The 24,615-nt window shown below is 43.7% G+C and overlaps 1 protein-coding gene across 4 annotated transcripts; it reads right to left on the reverse strand.

Annotated features, from left to right (window-relative positions):
* Positions 1 to 288: 288 nt before the first annotated feature.
* On the reverse strand, positions 289 to 24,440 carry RAB7B (RAB7B, member RAS oncogene family). Of its 4 annotated transcripts, XM_077334766.1 has the most exons (7): positions 24,116 to 24,439; positions 23,545 to 23,672; positions 14,550 to 14,611; positions 9,857 to 9,983; positions 7,516 to 7,731; positions 5,368 to 5,493; positions 289 to 1,030 (listed from the first exon to the last, which is right to left on the reverse strand). In XM_077334766.1, exons 3-7 carry the CDS (start codon positions 14,600 to 14,602, stop codon positions 950 to 952), a joined length of 603 nt encoding a protein of 200 aa, XP_077190881.1. In that variant the 5' UTR covers positions 14,603 to 14,611; positions 23,545 to 23,672; positions 24,116 to 24,439; the 3' UTR covers positions 289 to 949. The 4 variants fall into 4 exon arrangements, with proteins under 4 accessions (XP_077190881.1, XP_077190883.1, XP_077190882.1 ...); XM_077334768.1 differs by lacking the exon at positions 23,545 to 23,672 and having other exon boundaries at positions 7,585 to 7,731; positions 24,116 to 24,440; XM_077334767.1 differs by lacking the exon at positions 23,545 to 23,672 and having other exon boundaries at positions 24,018 to 24,439.
* Between the last annotated feature and the right edge of the window lie 175 nt (positions 24,441 to 24,615).

Below are 24,615 nucleotides of genomic sequence, written 5' to 3' on the forward strand. Positions count from 1 at the left end.
TGAAGGGGGTATAATTTGTCTTTTTAGTTTGTAATTTTAGGTGTGCTGCTTGCTAGTGAATAAACAAGTGTGCATTTGAAATGGTACTCCCCGCCATTTCTTCTAATAGTACTAGAAATGTGATCCATCACAGATATGAATGCCAGCAGTGCTCTTCTCTTGTATGTGCATGATAGGATGGGACTGTAAATTGCCCAGGAAAAAGTGCAGACTGTAATGTAACAAATGGATTTACAATGCCTCCTTGAATTTCCGAGAAGGTATACTGAAGAATGCAGACACTAAAGCTGGGCCCAAATACTTTTAATTCTTTGCTTTGCACTCCGGCAACTAGGCAAATTTCTATTCTTTGATTAAGCATTATATTTGAAGACCTGCAACTGTACTGTTGGCTTCAGGCTATCACTAGTGTTACAAACAATGTTGTGTATAATGTACAAACATTCATGTCGGAATTGCTAAATCAGCTCAGATCATTTTCAAAGGAGAGTACTGAGAGTTCTACTTATGCCATATCATGTTGTGCTGCTAGGCACCATGTAGGCAACTGAAGCACCCAAAGGCTGAGCTGTGTGGAAATCAACAAGACTTTGCCTGCATGGTTGAACATGCAACAAGAAGAGATGGGAAACAGCATTAGCCAGAGATCATAAAAAATGTTCTCAGTTCGGGCAAATTAACCAGGTCATCTCATGGAGGCCCTTTGAAAGACAGGAATGAGCTTCAAAAAACATCTCAGAAGGCAACTGGACTAGGAGGGATGAGAGCTGGGTCAATGTAATCCAGATACTTCAGGCCGGTTCCCATCCATCAGTCATCACCTGTCGTTTTCCTGCCTCTGCTGGAATGTGGTTGCTGCAAGAACTCTTCCATCCTTGAGAGGTGTGGGACGGTCCAACAATTGTGGCTGTTCCTTGAGTGAAAATATTCCATCTTTCCAAACAACTTGTCAGCAGCATTTCTTTCTGGGCTCATCTTCAGGAGTAAGCTTAATAGAATCTGTGAGATAGCTCTCGATAGTCCCTCGGCACTATAAGAAATATATAAACCAATGTGAACCAAGAAGACAAAAAATGACATTGCCCAGAGATTTATCTAGGCCAAAACTTCAGCAGTAATCATCCACTCACATCTGGAAAGTTCCTAAGCAAGGCATGATGGCTATGTTGCACATCTACCCCAAAGGGCTACAACTGCTTGAAGTCTGAGCAGGCCCATTTTTCTCCAGCCCTGCCACAAATGACATGCAACTGCCCTCAACATTTATTGCTTCCTTCAGGATAATGAGCCTGCTCAGCACTTAGACTGTTGGGGAGGACGGCAGGGTCTTTTTAGTTTACAAACCAATATTAACTGAAAGGTGGATTTTGTTACTCTCATTTAGAAGTTCAACCAATGTGATTGCCTTTATGTGATTCCCGGTACAATAAGTGTATATCCATTTTGCATAAATATTAAACTTTTTTTTTTTAAGCTGCCCAGGACTTGCCAATTTGCCTTGACAAGAAGTCAAATAATAACCAAGTATGGGAATGCTTTCATTCAACTCCATGGCTTCACAGAGTGACCAGAGGGCAACACCTGGTGGCCAGAGGCAGTAATCGCACTTAACATGCTTCGGAATAAATCAGACCCAGCAAAAAGACTACTTCTGCGGGCAAACAGCAGCTTTAACACAATGGTTTCTAGTCTCATTTGCTACTTGATTAGTATACTTTGATTTCATGAGAATCCATTCTTATTCCTTTTACAGTATCACATTGGTTGTTGCTGTCATCATTAATAATAATATACAACCCAAATCTACCTTCATGTGTTAATTCTAATTCTTATCTCACCCCTTCCCCATTTGCAAAAGGTTTTATCATGGTCTCTTAATCCAGTTGTAACCTGCAACATTCAAAATGAGAACATATACAAAGATAAATACACATTTTTATCCCTATAATTCTGAGTAGTCATAAACTGCATTCAAATTCAAAAGGCAGGTGGGAATGCACATGCTAAATTTTGTTGTTGTTGTTAGGTGCGAAGTTATGTCCGACCCATCGCGACCCCATGGACAATGATCCTCCAGGCCTTCCTGTCCTCTACCATTCCCCGGAGTCCATTTAAGTTTGCACCGACTGCTTCAGTGACTCCATCCAGCCACCTCATTCTCTGTCGTCCCCTTCTTCTTTTGCCCTCGATCGCTCCCAGCATTAGGCTCTTCTCCAGAGAGTCCTTCCTTCTCATGAGGTGGCCAAAGTATTTGAGTTTCATCTTCAGGATCTAGCCTTCTAAGGAGCAGGCAGGGCTGATCTCCTCTAGGACTGACCGGTTTGTTCGCCTTGCAGTCCAAGGGACTCGCAAGAGTCTTCTCCAGCACCAGAGTTCAAAAGCCTCAATTCTTTGACGCTCGGCCTTCCTTATGGTCCAACTTTTGCATCCATACATTGCAACTGGGAATACCATAGCCTTGACTAAACGTACTTTTGTTGGCAGGGTGATGTCTCTGCTTTTTAGGATGCTGTCTAGATTTGCCATAGCTTTCCTCCCCAGGAGCAAGCCTCTTTTAATTTCTTTGCTGCAGTCCCCATCTGCAGTGATCTTGGAGCCCAGGAAAATAAAATCTGTCACTATCTCCATTTCTTCCCCATCTATTTGCCAGGAATTCAGAGGGCCGGATGCCATGATCTTTGTTTTCTTGATGTTGAGTTTCAAGCCAACTTTTGCACTCTTCTCCTTCACCCGCATCAACAGGCTCTTTAATTCCTCTTCACTTTCTGCCATTAGAGTGGTATCATCTGCATATCTGAGGTTGTTGATATTTCTCCCTGCAATCTTGATCCCAATATGTGACAAATCCCGCCTTTCTCATGATGTGCTCCGCATACAAGTTAAATAGGCAAGGCGACAGTATACAGCCTTGCTGAACTCCTTTCTCAATTTTGAACCAATTAGTGATTCCATGTTCTGTTCTCACTGTTGCTTCTTGACCTGCATATAAATTTCTTAAGAGACAAATAAGATGCTCTGGTATTCCCATTTCTTTAAGAACTTGCCACAATTTGTTGTGCTCCACATAATCAAAGGCTTTAGCATAGTCAATGAAGCAGAAGTAGATGTTCTTCTTGAACTCCCTAGCTTTCTCTATGATCCAGCGTATGTTGCAATTTGATCTCTAGTTCCTCTGCCTCTTTGAAATCCTGCCTGTACTTCTGGAAGTTCTCGGTCCACATATTGCTGGAGCCTAGCTTGTAAGATTTTGAGCATAACTTTGCTAGCATGAGCAATGAGTGCAATGGTGCGGTAGTTTGAACATTCTTTGGCATTGCCCTTCTTTGGGATTGGAATGTAAACTGACCTTTTCCAATCCTGTGGCCATTGTTGAGTTTTCCAAATTTGCTGGCATATTGAGTGTAGCATTTTTACTGCATCGTCTTTTAAGATTTTGAATAGTTCAACTGGAATGCTGTCACCACCACTAGCTTAATTGTTGCTCAGTCTTCCTAAGGCCCATTTGACTTCACATTCCAGGATGTCTGGCTCCAGGTCAGTAACTACCCCATTGTGGTCATCAGGGATGTTAAGCTCGCTCTTGTATAGTTCTTCTGTATAATTTTGCCACCTTTTTAAAATCTCTTCTGCTTCTGTGAGGTCCCTACCATTTTGGTCCCTTATCATACCCATCTTTGCATGAAATGTTCTCTTCATATCTCCAATTTTCTTGAAAAGATCTCTGGTCCTCTCCATTCTATTGTTTTCTTCTATTTGTTTGCACTGTTCATTTAAGAAGGCATTCTTATCTCTTCTAGCTTTTCTCTGGAATTCTGCATTCAATTGGGTGTATCTTTCTCTTTCTCCCTTGCCTTTCACTTCCCTTCTCTCCTTAGCTATTTTTTTTTTACTAAATCTCAAACTAGCAAAAACCAAAAATTTGTCTATCTTGGATTTACTGTGATGACCACAAGAGGGCTTTATGTGCTATGCATATTGTGGTATAAAGCAGTGTGTCTTAACCTTTCAAGCCTACCACTTCCAAAGTATTTAAAAATTATCACCAAATGCCACCCCCATTTTTATTACAATACTTTTATGATACCATTCCCATCTACCTTAGACCACCTTTCCTTTGACGAAATACTGAGTCTTTTCCATTTAGAAAAGAGATACAGGAAGGGGAAAATATATAGAAGCTTATAAAACTGAAGTATTAAATAGTGAGTATGAAATTGCAGCATGGAGTAGAGACAATGGGCAGAGCGAGCCTTTTCTCCCTCTCCCAGAATGCTAGAACTCAAAGGCACCCACTGAAGCTGGTGGGCAGCAGAGTCAGGATAGACTGAAGGAATCACTACTTTATGCAATGAATGATTAAAATGTGGGGTTTGCTGCCAGGTGACTCATGATGGTCACAGCCACACTGGTGCCCATTACCCCAATTTGTGGAGATTCTCCTGGAGCTCCATATTGATTTTCCCTCCGTATGCTTTATTCTTCTGTACCTAATAATTTGATTACAGCTTCAACTAATTTGCCTGGGAAGATTGTACATTGACTGAACTTTATTTTCCTGTTTCCCATCTAAGCCTGTTTTTAAAAACTGGTGCAACATTTGCTACTCTCTAGTCTTCCAGCTGAGTGGCTAATTTAAGTGACAAGTTACATATACTGGTTGGTAAATCAACAATATTATATCTGAGTTCCCTGAGAAATCTTGGGTGAATTCTCTCAGGACCTGAGAACTTAACTGGTTTATTTCCCTAATAGGTCTAGAACAGATTTTCTCAAGCAAGGTTTCATGAAACCCTGACATTTCTTGGCAGCCCTGGAATGATTTTCCAAATAAAAATATTTTAAAAATTTGTTAAACTTTTATTGGGTGATATGACCATAAATGGTCAAGTTGACCTGCCCTCCCCTCCCAAAATGGCCTCCCAATGATGGGCCTGGAGAGGGTGGGAAGGGGCAGGGCCCTGGGCCAGCATGTTATGCTTCACAACCATATCCTGCAGGATCGCACCACTTCTGGGGTTTCTTGAAGCTGGAAGAATGTTTCAGGGGTTTCTCAATGGTAAAAAAGTTGAGAAAGTCTGGACTAGAACTTCATCTTGCATCAGTTCTTCAGACTCTCTTCCTGAAAACAGTGGCTGAGGCATGGATATATACCCCATGCGTTCCATAGTGAACACAGAAGCAAAGAATTCATTTAGATTCTTGGCTTCCTCCCCATCTTTGCTTTGCTTAAAGCTATAGCAACTCTGTTGGCAGAGGAGGGAAATGGTGGGTATAAGGGGCCAGGAAAATACAGGCGAAATGTTGTAGTGGAAGGAACATCATCAACAGCAAGAACTGCTTTTGCTTAAAGCTACTGGTGCCACCTACCCTTGAGAGTGCTTGCCTTGATAAGATTTCAAAGGCTTGCACTACATTGATATCATCTTTGGCACTAACTTCAAAATAGGCAATGTTCTTCTTCAAGCACCATAATGAAGCTTCTTCCTTGGATACCTGTCAGGCAAGAGGAAAGAGCATTTGATCAGGTGACAGCCATGAACAGTGAGCTTTAGCTACATCATGTTTTTATGTTCAGTTTAGATTGGTTTCTTTAATTGCCCTTCTAAGTTTGGACAAATGGTTCAAAACCCTGGCTTTATTAGAAATTTCTTTACTGATATGTGACATTAGGGATTTCCTACGTCTGACACTCTCAGCAGCTCTTCCTGGTCCTGGTTAAGTGCTAAAGCTGTGGGGAGAAATCGTTATTATCCTGCTGAGTAATCCCCATCTGTGAACTGGGCCATCACTTTTGCACATCAAATTGGCATTTCCACATTACTGCACTCAACTCCCTGTGGGTGGCTATCTTCATCCTTTCTCTGACTGCCTAAAAAAAGGCACTTCCCAGCCTTTTTAGACTGTAAGGTTTCCACCCAGGAAGTCCAGGAAAAAGCTGTTTGGAAGAAAGGCTGGTGTGAGCTGTTGTTATTTGCTGTTCTTATACTTGAGTGGAATTACTCTCCATTTCCTTTTCTGTAAGCAGTGTTTCCACTTGCCCAAGAAATTATATTGGTATAAGGGCTCAGCCTGCTCAGTTCCTCCTTTTCAGCCTACTCAGCATCCCCCACTAGATCCTATAGTCCCCCCCCCCCAAGGTCAGGATGCTGGACTATTGATCTGATCCAGCAGGGCTGTTCTTCTTAGATCCCATAGCTTCCCATAGCTTAGGAGGTTGCTCTAAGAAAAGGGAGGTCAAGAAGAACCTGAATTCAGGACCGGAATCCTTACAGGCCACTAATCTCAATATTCCCATTCTCCATCCCCATAGAACATAAGGAAAACTAGCTTCACTGTATCCAGGCACCCGGCCCTGTTCCTCATAAGCACTGAAGCAGAAGGGTGAGGGTGGCTGTGAATAATCTACAAGGTGGCTGGGCAGAAAGTGGCCTTTGGAGCACTCTCACTTAGCAGGCAGGCATTTATTTTTTAATCTGAAATATTCCTGCCCTATAAAAAAGATCTCATTCTTCCCAAATAAAAAAACGTGTTTTGAAAAAACGATGCTATGGGTACTGTCAGCACACTGCGTATGGCTCTTTCTCGGGACATGTGTGGAACATAGCTTTGAAAATGGTAAACAAGTATATTTCTGAAGGCATGTGCAGCTGTGGTGGACAGAATGAGCACACAGCCTCTGAAGGGATTGAAACAAAGACACAAACAAAGCATAGCTGATCCAAGGTTACCAGACCCTCCCCCCCCAGTGGAGGTGGGAATCCTCTGCCACCAGGCCCTGCCCCCCCCCCCCCCAGCTAACCAGTGTAGGAACTTACCAGGAGAAAGAGAGAGGCCAAGGCCATGTTGCTGGCCTTGTGCAAGAAGTCATGTCATCATGCCAGCAACATCTGGGTGACACTTTAATATGTGGGGAAAAAACAATGATTTTTGCTAGAGTTCCCCTCCTCTTGCCCCCAGACACCAGAGCATCACAGTCATATTGCAGCATTGTAGAATCACTTCCTATGCAACCCCAGCAATGTGGTCTGGGCCTTTCTTTTCTCCTGGTGAGGCCTCCCTATCCTCTGCCAGTTGTCAGGAGGGACCTGGCAACATTAAACTTCAAAAAGTCTTCATCTATACAAGTTTTTTACATTTATATTCCTTTGAAACCAGTGCTGTGAATTAGGGAAGTGTGAAGCAATGGGGGAATGTGAAAGACACCCATTGTCACAAGAATAGATTCAAATGGGTAGCCGTGTTGGTCTGAAGTAGCACAATAAAATCAGACTCCAGTAGCACCTTTAAGACCAACAAAGATTTATTCGTGAGTTTTTGAGTGCAAGCAAGTCTGAGGAAGAGTGCTTGCACTCAAAAGCTCACGCCTTGAATAAATCTTTGTTGGTCTTAAAGATGCTACTGGACTCTGATTCAATTGTCACAAGACTATTTCTCACGTAGTGTTGTAATGTGAAATTCACTTTAGTCCAATTCTATCCTGCAGTTTCTTGCAGTATTCATACTTCCTTTTTTTACCTCTCGTTCCTTCAAATCAATTTTATTCCCTAGAACAACCATGGGGAAGCTTTGCTCTGCAGGAACCACCTTCTGCAAAAAGTCTGTCCTCCAGTAATTCAGGGACTCAAAGGAATCTCTGTCCATGACATCAAAGGCCAGCACACAGCCATCTGAGCCTTTATAAAATGTTGATACCATGGACCGGAACCTCTCCTGTCCACCAGTGTCCCAGATCTGCAAAGAAGATGAACATACATGCATTAGCAGTTTCAGAACCATAACAGATGAGCCTTCTGTTATACCAAGTTTTGTGGCTACCCCTGAGAGACAGAGAAGATTAGGGCAACACAGCCAAAACCACAGAACACAAGAAAGGAAAATGTCTCCAGATGTCCTTGTTCTTCTTCCTGCACTCCTGAGCAAATTGGCATGAGGAGGATGTGTGAACAGCAGTAGGTGCCACATTGTGAGAAGGGGGCAACGTGCGGACTGAGAAGGGATTCTAGCCACAGGAACCAGGGAAAGGGGGGTGCTGAAACTAACAGGGAAGCCTCTGTTCATGTGGTTCCTCATTAAATCCTAGCTGGCCGAGTTTCGTTGCATGTGGTAGCAACTGGAATCCAGAGAGGTAAGTATTTACATTTTAATTTAACAGCATGGGGGAGGGGGGGATGATGAGTGGCATAGCCCTGCTCTGGCCCTGTTTCTGCAAGCTTCCACTGCAGGCTCCCTTTGATGAAAAAGACCAAACTGGTAGCCAGCTCAGAGTGTAGGTATGGTTCAGTTCACAAATTATTTGAAAATATTTCTGTGCTGTCACATGTTGTGCTGTGGGAGTGGCCTGGTGATGTCACATTCAGTACAACTGTCTGAGTGATGTCACTTCTGGTAACACGTGACTTCCAGAGGCGTGGCAGAAAGAATGGCCTGCTGACATCCCTTCTGGGGTTTCTCAAAGCCTGAAGATTGTTTCAAGAGTTTCTCAACAGTAAAAAGGTTGAGAAAGGCTGGCTTTGGGATTCCAGAGGAACTATCATAGCAAACCCCAAAACTAAAATTCATGAAACTGTTTTTATCAAGACCACTCAAAATGACACAACACATTGTTATTTTATTTTGGTTGGCCTTAATAAAAGTATTACATGGATTTTGGTTTTTGTATCTCACAATAGCTGTCTTTTGAGAATGGCCCATCTGATTCACCAAAATTTGTTTCAATCACATGGCAAAGGAAGCATATCCTTACCCATTGTTCCTCTTAATATTTGTGAAACAGCCCTGGGGGTGGAGAGTGTCCTGGCTGTCCGAGTTGGAATAGGACCAATCAGGGTGTAGCCAGCAAAGCTGGCCGCACCCTGATTGGCCCTGCACCTACAGGAATGTTCAGCCTGGAGAAAAAGAGGTTGAGAGGGGACATGATAGCCCTGAAAGGTTGTCACTTGGAGGAGGGCAGGATGCTGTTTCCGTTGGCTGCAGAGGAGAGGACATGCAAGAATGGGTTTAAACTGCAAGTACAACAATATAGGCTAGATATCAGGAAAACATTTTTCACAGTCAGAATAGTTCAGCAGTGGAATAGGCTGCCTAAGGAGGTGGTGAGCTCCCCCCTCACTGGCAGTCTTCAAGCAAAGGTTGGATACACACTTTTCTTGGATGCTTTAGGATGCTTAGGGCTGATCCTGTGTTGAGCAGGGGGTTGGAGTAGATGGCCTGTATGGCCCCTTCCAACTCTTATGTTTCTATGAGTCTACATCTCCCGCCCTCCCTCCCTGGATACTAGCCATTTTGTTGTCAGACGCTGCAGGAGCCAGTGTGTGAGAGAGAGACACAGAGAACCCTGCCAAACTGCCAATCAGCCCTGATTACCTGCTATGGCTTCTACTGAGAGAGAGAGAGAGAGAGAGAGGGAGAGAGATATCTGCGCCTGCCAGTGTCCCCTGGGTCCTAGCACCCATTGCATTCCAGGTTGCTGATACAATGAGTATATAGGCAGGTTGAATGATTACGTTAAATTCTAATATCCAAATTTTCAATTCACTCAATTACAGCTGGGGAAAGTTCAAAGAACTCTGTCACAAAGTGGCCAAGATATGATCAGATTTCTGCATAATCATTAGGGTTGCCAACCTCCAGGTTGTGGCTGAAGATCTGGGATTATGAATAAACTGATCTCCAAATGATAGAGATCAGTTTACCTGAATAAAATGGCTGCTTTAGAAGGTAGACTCTATGAAGTCTCCCCCTCCTCAAATTTTGCCCTCCTCTGGCTCCACTCCCAACATGTCCATGTATTTCCCAACCCATATCTGGCAACCCTAATAATCATGGGGCAGAAGATTGAACATGAAGCTCATCTCACCTGCAGCTTCAGTGGGGTGTTGTCCACTACCACCATCTTAGACAAGACACTGGCTCCTAGGGTAGTTTGATAATCTTCATGAAATGTCTTGTGAACGTATCGAAGGAGCAGAGAAGTTTTTCCTACACTAGAGAGAAAAAAGTTATATATGTAACATTCATTCATTCATTCATTCAGGCCCCCACTCTCAGTGGTTACCATCTTGGGGTGAACAATATGACCAGCATTCAGTACAGTAAAATTCACCAAGAATTAACAATAAAATTAACAGTTAAAACAATAGGACTGTTAATTCCAACAGCAGGTAACTATATATTGTCAGCTTCAGGGCCCCTCCATGAATACATACTTTAGAAGGGGGAGGGCAGATGAGGGATGGACAGATTTGATGTTAACTGCCACTGTGGCCTCAACCAAACGCCTGGCAGAAGAGCTGTACTTTGCAGGTCCTGTGGAACTCAGTGAGCTCTGACAGGACCCTAAGCTCCTCTGGGAGCTCATTCCACAGGCAGGTGCCGGGGACCAAAAGCCCTGGCCTGGGTCAAGGCCAGGCACTTCCTTGGGGCTGGGGACCACCAGATGGTTGAAGTTCACCGAGTATAATGCTCTTTGGGGGGTGTATTTGGAGTGGCAGTCCCTTAGATACCCCAGACAAAATTGTTGAAAGTTGTAAGAGATGAATTTTCGTCCCTTAAAACAGTAAACTTCCTTTGCTATGTTTTACTTAAAATGTATCTCTCAGTTTCCACTGGAGACTGTCCATGTGTACAGCTTGGAATTCAACATTACCAGGCAGGGTTTTTCTCCCTTGATTTTGAGCCTTTGGCACCTATTTTTGGCATACTGACCTCATTCTACAAAGCATTTTAGGGTTGGGCGCTTCGGCCTCTGAAGCAGCCGTTGGCACCTGAAGCAGCCAGCACTACGCTGCGGGGGGGGGGGGGCGCAGGTGTCAGTGCGCCAATGGGCGCACGCACGCAGGCGCAGAGGTCAGCGCCTGCATGTGTGTGCCTGCCCGCGGCGCAACACTGGGTACATCGGGCACAAATGGCCGCTTTGGATGCTGAAGTGCCCAACCCTAATTTTGGCTGTAGATAATTAGGGACTGCTATAACATACAGAAGTCCAGAGTCCTTGCCGAATGTTTTGATTTCTGTCCAGATATCATACAAGAGTATAAGAAGGACTGTCTAATAATTAAACCAAAGAGAGGGAAACAGACCTATCCACTGTCAATATGATAAATATATTCATAAAAGAAAGAAAAGTGTCCTATTTTTGTAGTTTTCCTTGTTTCATTATTCTTTAGGACTTCTGTCAAAATGGAATTCAGGTAATATCCGTTTTCAGTGAGATTCTTTCATCAGTGACAAGTCCTTATATATAATAATAGTATAATACTGGCCACAGGCTCACATAGATATGGGGACACCGGTCTGTATTGACACGTTCCCCAATTTGATTTCTGTCCAGCCAATTGAGAGTCACACTCAGAAATAACATTCAATTATTTATTAGTGATTGTAAGCTGTGAATTATCCGGGTAGTAAAAAGTTCCAGCTCTTCAATTATTTATTAGATGTATGAGGTTTGCATTCGGCCTTACTCCCAGGGATCACAGAGTAGCACATCTTTCCTGCTCCCCCATTTTATCCTCACAAAAAAACAGTGAGGTAGTAGATTAGGCTTTGGATCTCTATTAACAACTTGACCTCTTATTATCGTATTTGTTGATTTAAGGTCTTCAGAAGCCTTGCCTTCCTTCAAAATCCCCGACCACCAATTGTGAATGCAAAGGCATTTGCTGCAGCAAGGAGACTTGACATGGGCCTCTTATGCCCGCACAACTTATTTTCGATTTTCACTGAGGCCATGTCGGTAGGGCTTTACTTCAAATCCTGTGCCTGCACTCTGACCATCCCCCCCCCCCCGGATTTCTCTTTGGAATCGCAGAATTTATGTTCTGCATGCCAATGAGAAATAGTGCTCTGAAATGCCTTTTGTGTGTGTATGTGCCCTGGATAGTCTCTCCTAATTGGTCAGTTTTGCACTTGACATGTTTTTTGAAATAGGAAGTAAAGATTATTCGTGCTACATTTACTCTCTGTTAGCCACATTAGCAGAATAGTAGTGGTTCTCCCCCATTCATTGATGGGCAAGCTCCACAGTTGCTTACATTTTCCATCCCATCAATTTCTGGGTTTGTTTGTTTGTTTGTTTAGAAGCCGAATGAGTCTAGCAATACGACTTTTTCACTGAACTTGGATCACTGGAGAAAAAATTAGTGACAGGGGAAGTTTAAAAAACATTGTGTGTGTGTGTGTGTGTGTGCATGAGAGTGAGTGCTGCTTTAAACAGATGTATGCTGGGAAACAAACTCTGCAAAGCGTCCTCAGTCATGCAACTTTCTGACCTGCCTGGCTGACAATTTCATTTATCAAATGGTAGATGAACCCACAAGAGGTTCAGCCATACTGGACTTAATACTGACCAACAGGCAAGAGTTGGTGGATGAGGTGAAGGAGGTGGGGACCCTAGGGGGAAGTGACCATGTCCTCATAGAATTCCTTTTGAGATGGGGAGCCAAGGAAGCTTGTAGCCAGACGCGGATGTTGGATTTTCGTAGGGCAAACTTTAATAAACTCAGAGACATGATGAGTGTCATACCATGGACGAGAATGCTGGAAGGGAAGGGAGCATGTGAAGGGTGGGCGCTACTCAAACAAGAGCTATTGCATGCTCAATCCATGACTATCCCAGAAAGAAGAAAACACTGCAGGAGCTCTAAGAAGCCTATTTGGATGAACAGAGAACTTCAAGAGGAACTAAGAAAGAAAAGGGAAATGTTCAGGAAATGGAGGGAAGGACAGAGCTCCAAAGAAGAGTACCTACAGGTTACTAGACACTGTAGATCAGTCATCAGAAAGGCCAAAGCTGAGAGTGAGTTGATTGGCCAGGGAAACCCATTGTAACAAGAATTTTTTTTTCAGTTATGTGAGGAGCAAACGTAAAGTAAAGGAGGCAATAGGCCCACTGTTGGCTGCAGATGGACAAACTCTAACGAAGGATGCAGAGAAAGCAGAAAGGCTCAGCGCCTATTTTACATCTGTTTTTTCCCACAGGTCAGAAAATTTAGGCACACCTAGAGATGACAGTAGCCAAGGGATAGTGCCTGGGTGGCAGGTTGACATGGACAGAGAGGTTGTCGAGAGGCATTTAGCTGCACTGGATGATTTCAAATCCCCTGGGCTGGATGAAATGCACCCGAGAGTGCTCAAAGAACTTCCCAGAGAATTTGCACAGCCCTTGTCCATCATCTTCGGGACCTCTTTAAGGACTGGAGATGTCCCGGAAGACTGGAAGAGAGTAAACATTATTCCGATCTTCAAAAAAGGGAGAAAGGATGACCCGGGAAACTACAGACCAGTGAGTCTGACCTCTGTTTTGGGGAAGATAATGGATGAGATATTAAAGGGAGTGATCTGCAAACATCTGGAGGACAATTGGTGATCCAAGGAAGTCAGCATGGATTTGTCTCCAACAGGTCCTGTCAGACCAACCTGATTTCCTTTTTTGACCAAGTAACAGGTTTGCTGGATTGTGGAAATTCTCGCTGCTCGGCCCGGTACTTTTTAACATATTTATTAATTATCTAGATGAGGGGGTGGAGGGACTACTCATCAAGTTTGCAGATGACTCCAAATTGGGAGAACTGGCAAATACTCCAGAAGATAGAGACAGAGTTCAACGAGATCTGAACACAATGGAAAAATGGGCAAAAGAGAACAAGATGCAATTTAATAAAGATAAGTGTAAAGTTCTGCATCTGGGTCAGAAAAATGAAAGCATACCTACTGGATGGGGGATACGCTTATAGGTAACACTGTGTGTGAACAAGACTTTGGGGTACTTGTGGATTGTAAACTAAACATGAACAGGCAGTGTGATGCAGCGGTAAAAAAGACAAATGCCATTTTGGGCTGTATCAACAGGGGCATCACATCAAAATCACGAGATGTCATAGTCCCATTGTATACGGCACTGGTCAGACCACACCTGGGGTACTATGTGCAGTTCTGGAGGCCTCACTTCAAGAAGGACATAGATAAAATTGAAAGGGTATAGAGGACAGCGACGAGGATGATCTGGGGCCAAGGGACTATGAAGATAGGTTGAGGGAATTGGGAATGTTCAGCCTGGAGAAAAGGAGGTTGAGAGGAGACATGATAGCCCTCTTTAAATATTTGAAAGGTTGTCACTTGGAGGAGGGCAGGATGCTGTTTCCATTGGCTACAGAGGAAAGGACACGCAGTAATGGGTTTAAACTACAAGTACAACGATACAGGCTAGATATCAGGAAAAAAAATTCACAGTCAGAGTAGTTCAGCAGTGGAATAGGCTGCCTAAGGAGGTGGTGAGTGCCCCCTCACTGGAAGTCTTCAAGCAAAGGTTGGATACACACTTTTCTTGGATGCTTTAGGATGCTTTGGGCTGATCCTGCGTTGAGCAGGGGGTTGGACTAGATGGCCTGTATGACCCCTTCCAACTCTATGATTCTGTGATTCTATGATGATTATGCTGATGATTAATGAGGATGTAAGAATCATCAACAGGATCATCAACCCAGAGGGAAAACCATCATGGGAGTGCTGGATTCTGAAAGCAAACTCTGAAAGCAAAGAATATTGCTTACCCTAAAGCGCCAATGATAACGATTTTCAAATCCACTTTCTTGTTTACGTTCATGAATAGAATCTAAATGAAGAGAGGTGAAATATGAAAATTAATGCCTAATATCATCAGTCAATAAGATGACAAAAAATGTCCTCCACAGAGTAAAAACCCAGCTATTGGATTGTATGAATGTCTTTCAGTGTGTCATTGTGAGTGAAGCATACTTGGTTCTTTCAGAGAAGCCCTTTAAGTAAAACTGGCCGCTGTGTTAGTATGCCCATCAATAGATTTGGAGAGATCTTCCTAAGCAGCAGTATAAGGTGTTCAAGACAAGAGAGGAGCAGAGGTGGTTTGCCACTACCCATCTTTGTTGATGGTCTCCCATCTCAGTACTGACTGTGGCTGACCCTGTTTAACTCCCAATCTCCAAGTGAATCACTTTCAAATCCTCCTAAGTGGTTAGTTTTCTGTCTGACCAACTTCTCCATAGTCCTCCATGAACATTTTTTTCCATTTTGCTGTGCAGATTTTAAAATCTCTGTCTGTCTTTCACTCGCCTACACTCACTTAAACTTTTGATCCCTCTATGGCTCCCACAAGGAGGAGGAGTTGTGGTAGGATATGAGGAGTCAAGGAGAGGAGACTCACTGGAGCTGTGAAGGGGGGGAAGGACAATGAGTGAGCAGGCAGTGGTGAGATGGGGAACAAAATTCTGCAAGGGGGTCCTTGAGCCAGTCAGATAAATGTGATTTTTTCCCCCACACAAAGTTTCAGTTGTGAGCAGGCCTCAGGGGGAATCTATGTCTGGGGACCCAGAGCAGTTTTCATTAGCTGTGCTGAGGAGAAGGAAAGGAAGGGAAAGACGTGATAGCTAGCATGAGTGGAGGGGGAAGGAAGAAGAACCAGATGGGGGGAGAAGAAAGGAAGTGAAACCAGAGCCAGCAATGCAGGAGGGGGTGAACTGGAGCTGAAGGCAGCTGAAGTGAAATGGGAGTAAGGGTTGGAGAGGAATGTGATCCAGAATCAGTAGGGGAAAGTTATCTGTTTCTCCCTTCCTTTGAAGCCTCATAGGTCCCCCAGTAACTTTTCCTCCATTGGGAAAAAGTATAAATCTTAAGCGGGAAGTGTAACTGAGCTCTAGGGAAACTATAGTACTGGCTTGGGAGGGCTGAGCTAATTGAAGTCTTGCTTGAAGACTGCCAGTGAGGCTAGCTATCTTCAAGCAAAGGTTGGATACACACTTTTCTTGGATGCTTTAGGATGCTTAGGGCTGATCCTGCGTTGAGCAGGGGGTTGGACTAGGTGGCCTGTATGGCCCCTTCCAACTCTATGATTCTATGATTCTATGAAATAAAAGCTTTTCCCATGCATTATAAATTCTGTAGACTAAATCATATATAATCAAGCACAAGCCTCAGCATAACCTAAAGGATCATTCAATCCATCAGTAAGATGTCTGTGATTATATGAAGAAAATACCATGTGAACTTGTAGCAGAGATGCCTCTGTAGCTATTTCTGCACTTACAGCAATGCATTTTGTCACTAGTTACCCACAGAACTCAGTCTCTTGTCCATTCACACGGTATTTTTTTCTTTTTAAAGCATATATTTGGGAATATCTTTGGAAAGAATCCAGCAGAAAATCCAGTGTTCCGTGTACTTCCATGTACTTGTGATGGCACCCTTAGTCATTGTTTTAAAAGGCTATGGGTAGGAGAGGAATTTGGCCTCTCTAGCTATAAGGGATGAAATAAGCCCTCTCCAGTCAAGACAGCCCAATGGCTGGGACCTGAGGATTTCATAAATAGTCCTCTTACTTTGTTCCTCTTGATTTAATTATCTATTTAGAGCATTTTCTCCCAAATTTTCTTCTCAGGGTGGTGGACATGGTTCATCATTGGAACACTGAGTGAACCAGCCATAAGGGTTCCTACACAGAGAAGCTAGCCTAAAGGGATGTTACATTTTATAGTCTAAACTTTGCTAATACAGAATGAAAAAAAGACTAATTTTTATATATAATATATAATCCGCTAGATATAAAATGCTGTATATATAATATACAATCTGCTGGATGCTAGTACCATCTAGTAATGCTGTTTCATAGATTTCTGCGTTATACTCACTTTTGTGATGGGTCCTGATTCAGAACTTGCACTGACTTCCATCATGAATCTAATCATCATATCTGTGTTCTAGGACTTGTGAAATGCTGAACATCACTTCTGACACTTATCCCTGCCTCCCCTCCCACAGCTGTCCCCCCAAATATGTGCTGTATTTTCTGTAATAGTGAGATCATAGAGGACTGGGAATATCTTTAATACACACAACTGACAAGGAGGCCATTGTCACTAAAACGGCCCTCAACAAACCCGGCTGCTGTGGCTGCTGTATGTGAGAGATGGCACCAAGGAGCAACCCTCGGCTGGGGCCGTCTCTCTTATAGCCCTGCTTCTGTCAAATGCTACACAGTCTTGTTTCCTTGGCCTGAATTGCAGTTTGTTTGCTGAAGCACCGGTTAGTGCCCTCTTTGTAACAGGACAGTGCATTTAAATTGCCTTAATGAAGACAATTTCTTACTCCAGAGGCTCTTATTGCTTTTTGAGTGTCCTGCTAAAATTTATCTGTGTTTGGTATTGATGTTTTTAGAAATGGATTCTTTAGGCTGATCCTTCATCAGGCAGGGGGTTGGAGTCTTCCAACCCGTATGGCCCCTTCCAACCCTATGAGTCTATGAAATCTTCATTTGCTGTGTAGGTGCTTACAGCACAAGCCTATGCAAAGTTACCCCAGTTGAAACCCATTGATATCAATAGGCTTAGACTGGGGTAACTACACAGGATTGTAGTGCCAGCCTTTCCCATGCTTATGTTTTAAGCCATCCCCAGTCTCTTTGGTAGTGTGAGTTTATAACCTTCTACCAATGGGGCAGAGACAGCCAAGAGAAAAATATACTTCACAAGATGGTAGGTGTGAAGGCCACTGGAGGTGAAGACTGAAAAGGGGCTACAAGAAGCTGTTTGGGCTCACTTTCCTTCCCTTTCATAGTGCAGATTACTGCCTGGATCATGACATACCCTGGAACATTTAGTTACTCCCTGAGAGCACTATCTCATGAGCAGCAGGAGTATGAGTCATTTTCATCTCCTAGAGCTGGGGATATGTGGGCTGCACACAGGCAGGGATAGAGCTACCTGTCTAGAATTTTCCCACATGCCAAGTTTAAATGAAACTCTATTAACCAGCCCACATCAATCACAAACAACATGATGCATAACTATCAATACTGTGCAGGCACAAGACTGAGAGCCACCTTGCCAGTCTCATGATGAATCATCTTACAAGTAGCTGAATGATTCATTCAGGATTTGGGTAGGAAAAAAAAGCCTCATAATTACAGTGTTCTGAAAGGCCTTTACTATTAGGGGTCATATGAAGAAATCACCATTTCCATTATTATCCTACATGGCTATAGTTATAACTATTACCATAGGTCAGATTTCACCCACCATCTTTCCAAAGTCAAAGTAATTAACAATGATGCACTGGTCATTCACTGAATGAATAGATTCATGTGACAAATTTCCCACAAAGTTGAATCTGTTGGTAAAGGAACTGGGTTATGTTAAAGGATCCAGATAGCAGTAATCTGTATTATACATGTATCTCTTTTATTTCATTTAAATCTAGATAACCCTTCCTGGCAATTTACTTTTCTCTCCCCTCCCTGAAATCTGTCTGTTGCAGTAGAGGAAATTTTATTTTATTGTATCTGAAGGAGGGTGCCTGCACATGAAGGCTTATACTTTCAATAAAACATTGTTGGTCATAAAAGTGCCACTGGACTCCAATTTTGTTCTGCTGCTTTAGACCAACAATTGAAGCCCCCCCACCTTCATTTCAGTTAATTCTGCATGGGGAGAATCCAATCCCCATCTTCTTTTGGAAGAAATTAGTCCTAAGCAGTTCTACCCAGAATCCAACACTGGGCTATTTAATGGGATTAACTTCCAGGAAAATGTTTTTAGGATTGCACTGTGAGTCTGTTGCAGTCAATAGTCATTACTTTAAAGAAGAAGGCATTTTCTACATGGAGACCGGTTTATGTGATTTCCCTGTTGTGGCTGCAGTTGGTGATACTGAGGGCCATTCCGCACCAGGATCTATGTAGCAAATTGGTTGGGGAACGAAAAAACACCATTTTAAATAGTGGAATTCGTCGTTATGCATACCTGCCTTTGTAGTGGAATCCAGTTGCGTTTCTATCGTTTCCCACAGGTTTCCGGTCTTGGCAAAAATCGCTAGCCAGGAAGCGATATTGCCGAGCTTTGTCCCGCCCCTGGCCATCAATCAAACAAGCAGCCAATGGGCAGCCGTTATCATGCTCCCCAAAAGCCCCTTTCCCTTTAAGGAAGGTTTTTTAAAAAACACACACACACGTTGCAACGAATCTGCGTTGATTCGTTGCAACGGAGAGACCCATCTAGCTAGCAGGTGGTGTTTGAGCTGCCGTTTCATCGTTGCCACGCTCCCCCCGAGTAAAAAAAAAACACCCCCCCACACACAAAATAGAGTGAAAAATAAAGGGGAAATAAACCAGCAAACGGGGCTGTGTGGTGCTTGGTGCTTGGTGACTTAAAACAGCTCTGGGGAGGGACTGCAGCCGGGGAAGCCTCGCTGGGTAAATGAAGGCTCGCCGGTGCATTGATCTCTGCTCGCTCCGAGAAAAAAAATGGCAATCGCTTCGCCGGAAGATCAGAGGATAGAGCCAGGGGGAGGGACTTTGCAGAAACCGCAACAATGGTAATGCACAGAATTTTCCTGCTAGTGTTGCAGATTGGTTGCAAGAGTGTAGCGCTTTCCGAAGGGTGAATCCACTTTTTGGGATTTCCCTGAAAGTGCTACAACAAAGCGCTTTTTGCGAATCGGTTTCAGGAGTGTGGCAGATTGTCAACGACGTTGTGAATAACAGCAAATTAGTAGCGATTTCAATTTGCAACCATTGTGCAATTTTGAACGAGTGCGGAATGGCCCTGAGCTGCACAGCACTAGTGTTGCTGATGTCTAACACTTTTTTTAACATTATGCATGACGTCGTACACAATCTGCAACACTCCTGCAACACTCCCGCAAAAATCGCTTTGATGTAGCGCTTTTTGGGGAATCGTAAAAAGATGGCTGTTGAGGGTAAGAGTGTTGGTTGCCCTGAGTCTAGGCCAGGAAAGATCGGCTGCCTTGTAGTGAAGATTGGAAAAATCCAGTCTTCCTTGCCCACACAGCAGCCACCCAGACTTTGCTGTGATCTTTTGCAAATATTCACAAAGCAGATTTGGGAAAGATCAGAGAAAAGCTGGGGGAGACCCAGGAAATCCAAAAATTCATCATGATGTTATGGGTTACTTTGGGGGGGGGGCAGCATTGAACCCAAGGCATGTAGCCCATTTGGAAAAGGTATGACACATTTATTATGACAAAAGAAGAAGTGTTGGTTTTCTCTACCTTAAGGAGTCTCAGAGTAGCTTACAATCACCTTCCCTTCCTCTCCCCACAGGAGACACTCTGTAGGTGGGGCTGAGAGAGCTCTCAAAGAACTGTGACTAGCCCAAGGTCACCCAGCTGGCTGCATGTGGAAGACTGAGGAGTCAACGCCTGTTCTCCAGATTAGAGTCTGCTGCTCTTTACCATACCGTACTGGCTCTCATTTCAGTTTTTGCCATGATAAATTTGTTAGCCTTGACTGGGGAAGGCACTGGCAAACCACCCCGTATTGAGTCTGCCATGAAAACGCTAGAGGGCGTCACCTCAAGGATCAGACATGACTCGGTGCTTGCACAGGGGATACCTTTACCTTTTTAGCGTAGTAAGCATTTTAAAATGGCTTTATTTTGGGAAAGCTGGTCATCAGAAAAAGGGGCCCCACTTCTTATTTGAACTAAGTATCCAGATCTCAGTGATTCAAAATGCTGGAAATTAGGCCATGTGTTTAGCCATGCGTTGTAACTAGAAGACACTTTAATAATGTATCAATTAATAATTCCAATTACTGCATATGCACAATGCTGACCAGTCATGTTTTCTTTTTGCCCGGCTGCACAAGAATAAAGAATTTAGATTCAAGAATGAAGTCTTGGGAAAGTCATACTGGTTCTCCTTATCCCCATGTATGCTGTCAAATTGCTGCGATTGATTTATGGTAACTCCGGCAAGGGGCTTTCAAAACAAATGAGAAGTAGAGGTGCTTATCTTACCTTTTCTAGGTTTAATAAACAAATTAGCTACTACAGTTTGAAGCAGAATACCAGCATGGGTAGAGTGGGAGAAGGGGGAGGGGGTCTTTCATAAATCTTATATTTGATTATTGTTCTGGTTGCTTAGATAAACACATTCAATGTGTTTGACTCTATCTACTGGCTGGTGTTACACACATCCAGAGCAACTGGCAATTCCATACAAGATCAAGTTGTGTGAGTCCAGGCATCATGAGGAAGAGCCCATGGCCTTATACATAAGAAAAACTTTGCCTAACCACATGGCATAGGAGAGAACAATACTTGGTTGTGAAAAATCATCATCATCATCTGTATCCACTCGGGGAGCGGTATACATAATTGGTTAAGGGCTAAGTGGGGGGAGAGTGGATGGGGCCGGTCTGGGTGAGGGCCCAATAGGAAGGTGCGAAGCGCCTTCTTATTGGGCCGTCACCCAGACAGACCAGAGTTCTATCCAGTTGGGTGAGGGCCCAATTGGAAGACGCGAAGCTTCCCCGTGGCCGCCCAACATACCTGCCGCCAGGTGTGCTGGGCGGCCGCAGAGGGGGGGGGCTTTCAAAGTCCATTCTGACAAATGGCCTTTGAATCCAGTATATAATAAAATTTGCAGGGTACTTCTGGTGACATGCTGACCCTCTGATTGGCACTCAGGGGGAGGGCCCTCCCCCTCAGAGCCAATCAGAGGGCCAGCACACCACTGAAGCCACCCTTGCCTACTTGCAGCTGCTGTGACCTTGGGAGGTTGCCTACCTTATCTGCTGAGCCTGTGCTGCTGCCAGTCCCCTTGCTACTAATGCCAGCAGGGAAGACTGCCAGCCTCCTCCACCCACCCCATCACATGTCCTTGGAGCTGCTATCTGGTCTATATGAATGGGTACAGGTTTGAGAAGACTAGCAAAGATCATGTATTTCATTCATCCTTAAAATGCAAGTTCCAAATTCATCAAACCTCAGTCTTGGTTTGTGGCAGGCAAAAATCAGAAAATAATTTGAAAACTGGCCACCTACCCTATCATGTTGCAGTGCCAAAAATGACATTAATCGGAACACCATAGACCAGATATCTTCATGACAGGCAACATGTAAGAAGAGAGATTTTAAGCAACCTGTCACATGTCACTAATACTCAGATCCCCAGTCCACCATAGAAAATTTCTGGGAGACACATTCTCAGATGGACCTACCTCACAGGGTTGTTGTGAGGATAAAATATTAATATAATAGTTATGATAATAACTTCCCAGTTGGTGCAGAGGACAGGAGAACAATGCAGCTCTGGGTTTCCATTGGAGAGAAAGACGAATTCCAGGGGATCCCCAGGTCCCACCTGGATGATGGCAAGCCTAGCCTGAACTGAAAGTTGTAACTTTTGTCCCATATGTATAAGGACTAAAACAGATAAATGTTCCATTACCATGCAGTTAAAGCATGGAGGAGGGGGGGGAAAGCATTTGTTAAATCTTGGGGAAATATTAACTCCCCCCCCCTTCTGTTCATAATATTAACTAAGGTTTGCTATTATACTTCTTCAAGCAGGATAGAAACAAGGACTTGATAGCAAGAATTGAAAATATATGGTGGGAGGGGAGATGTAAAAAAAATTAGATGGAGGAAAAGATAAATTGAATGGGAAAAGTGTAGAAAAGAGGGAGAGAAATTAAAGGAATGAGAGGGAAAGGTTGCTTAATCTTGCTGAAACACCCTAATAGTGATATGTAAGATTTGGCAGAGCTGGAGGCAAGGAAAGGAAGAGAGAAAGGCCAGACTTTTGGAGAAAATGACCTGCAGGCTGGCAGTTACTGGGGCAGCCGTCAGCTTGATGTCTTGTCTTGCAACATTGCTGACTTGATGGATGATTCGTAGGAAGGCCAGTCCCCAGGTGGGACCTGAAGATACCCCAGTTTTACAGCTCATCTCCAGGTGACAGAGATCAGTTCCCCTGGATCTAATGGCTGCTTTGGAGGGCGGGCTCCACAACATTATCCTCCAATGCGGTCCCTCCCCACCCCAAATCCTGCCCACTCCCAGCTCCACCTCCAAAGTCTCCAGGTATTTTCCAACTCAGAGGTGGCAGCCCTAGTTGATAGCCTTAGGCAAGTTTGCTTTAGTGTTGGAGAAATGTGGAACTGCATTTTAAAACTAAATAAAAAGATGTTCAGTTGGATGCAGCATGACCCTGGATTCAAGGTCCCTCCCTCCAAATGTTGTCCCCCTCTGTTGCGGGCCCTGGGTGGAGCCCCTCTCTTTGGCCCCTATTTTACTGATCCTTTAGTAGCAACATAAGAAACTGCCCCTTTTGCAATCACGGGTCTGCCTGCCAGGAAAGCTGTCATCTGCTTCAATGTCATATGTCAACTTGGCCTGAATAACCCAAGCAAGCCTGAGTCCATCAGATCTTGGAAGCTAAGCAGGGCTAACCCTGGCTAGTATTTGGATGGGAGACCTCCAAGGATTTAGCTAGAGTTCCTCTAAGGAACACTAGAGTTGTGATGTGGAGGCAACCACCACTGAATGTCCCTTGCCTGGTCACCAGACAATCCTCAGATCTTGTGGCTACACTATGTGTGCCATACAATAAATCAATCAATCTGCTTTTCAGCCATGTTAATATCTCAAGAGTGTTATGAGCTGCTTGAGTTTGCTATGAATCCTGGACGTGAACAAACACAGTAAATTATTGCATAATCTTGAGAGATAAACAACAGGGAAAGAAGAAAAGAGGGAAGCCTTTCCACTTCACCTAAAATCGCCCTGAGACTGACTTCAAAACATGCAGGAAAGAGCAGTGATTATTCTGCTGCTGAGTCTGTGGTTGGCCAGCTGGGAACGTTTATCAAAGGGATCAGTTTTTGTCCATGTGCTTTCTTCCTAGAACAACTCAAAAAGAACAACAGAGAATCAGTGCAGAGATTCCCAGCAAGATAGTTCCGAAGGCATTTGAATTACTGTGAGAGCCTTTGGGGTTTCATGGTCACTTTACTTTTTCTACAGGCCCCCTTGTTTTGTTTTGCTGAAACAAACAAACAAAAAGCCCAAAGAAAAGTGTACTTTTCCTCCCCGGTTGCTTGTAATTGCTTGGGGGTATATGCCAGCTGTAAGAGAACTTAATGCTGTCTCTTTGTCTATTATCTGCCTGCTCTACTCTTGCACCGTCTGGAAATCTAACAGCCTCCCTGTTACCACCCCTATTCAGTTAGCAAAGTGATTACTTACCAACTGGAGTCTGGGCTGTGCAGCAATTTACTGTTATTTATCAGAGCTATTCCTATCAGTAGATAACTCAGGAGAAAATACAGCAGAAAACTACTCACAGAGAGTCTTCCTGTGCGGTCCCTTTTTGCTTTGCTGAAGGCTCTTGGGTGGAAAGCTGGCAAAGCAAACTTCAAGCAGCTCTTCTCTTTTGTGTTTCTAAGAATTCTCAAAAGAAAAACAAGCGCCCTAAGATCAGAACAAAGTTCAGAAAGTCTGTCGGAATAGGATTCCAGCCCATGGCAGGCTCTTCAAGCACAGATTTCCTTCACGATATCTTTTATTTCCCCAAGTATTCAGCGTGGGAGGGTTGCTAGAGAGGCTGTCCAAAGATGACATCACACACAGAGGGCTGACATAGTCAGTTCTATGCAAAATGAGATATCTGCACTGTGAAAAGCAAACCAGGAAGTACCGTAAGCCTGATCACTCAGAAGTACATCCCACAGAGTTTGCAGGAATTTCATTTCCTGTTATGTTTATTCAGGACTCCAATTTTTAAAGCAGCTTATTTAGTGACTGATTAGCTTGACATTTATTATTCTGCTATAAAGCTTCAATG

The sequence above is a fragment of the Paroedura picta genome, chromosome 4 (assembly GCF_049243985.1).
Source record: "Paroedura picta isolate Pp20150507F chromosome 4, Ppicta_v3.0, whole genome shotgun sequence".
NCBI classification, from domain to species: domain Eukaryota; kingdom Metazoa; phylum Chordata; class Lepidosauria; order Squamata; family Gekkonidae; genus Paroedura; species Paroedura picta.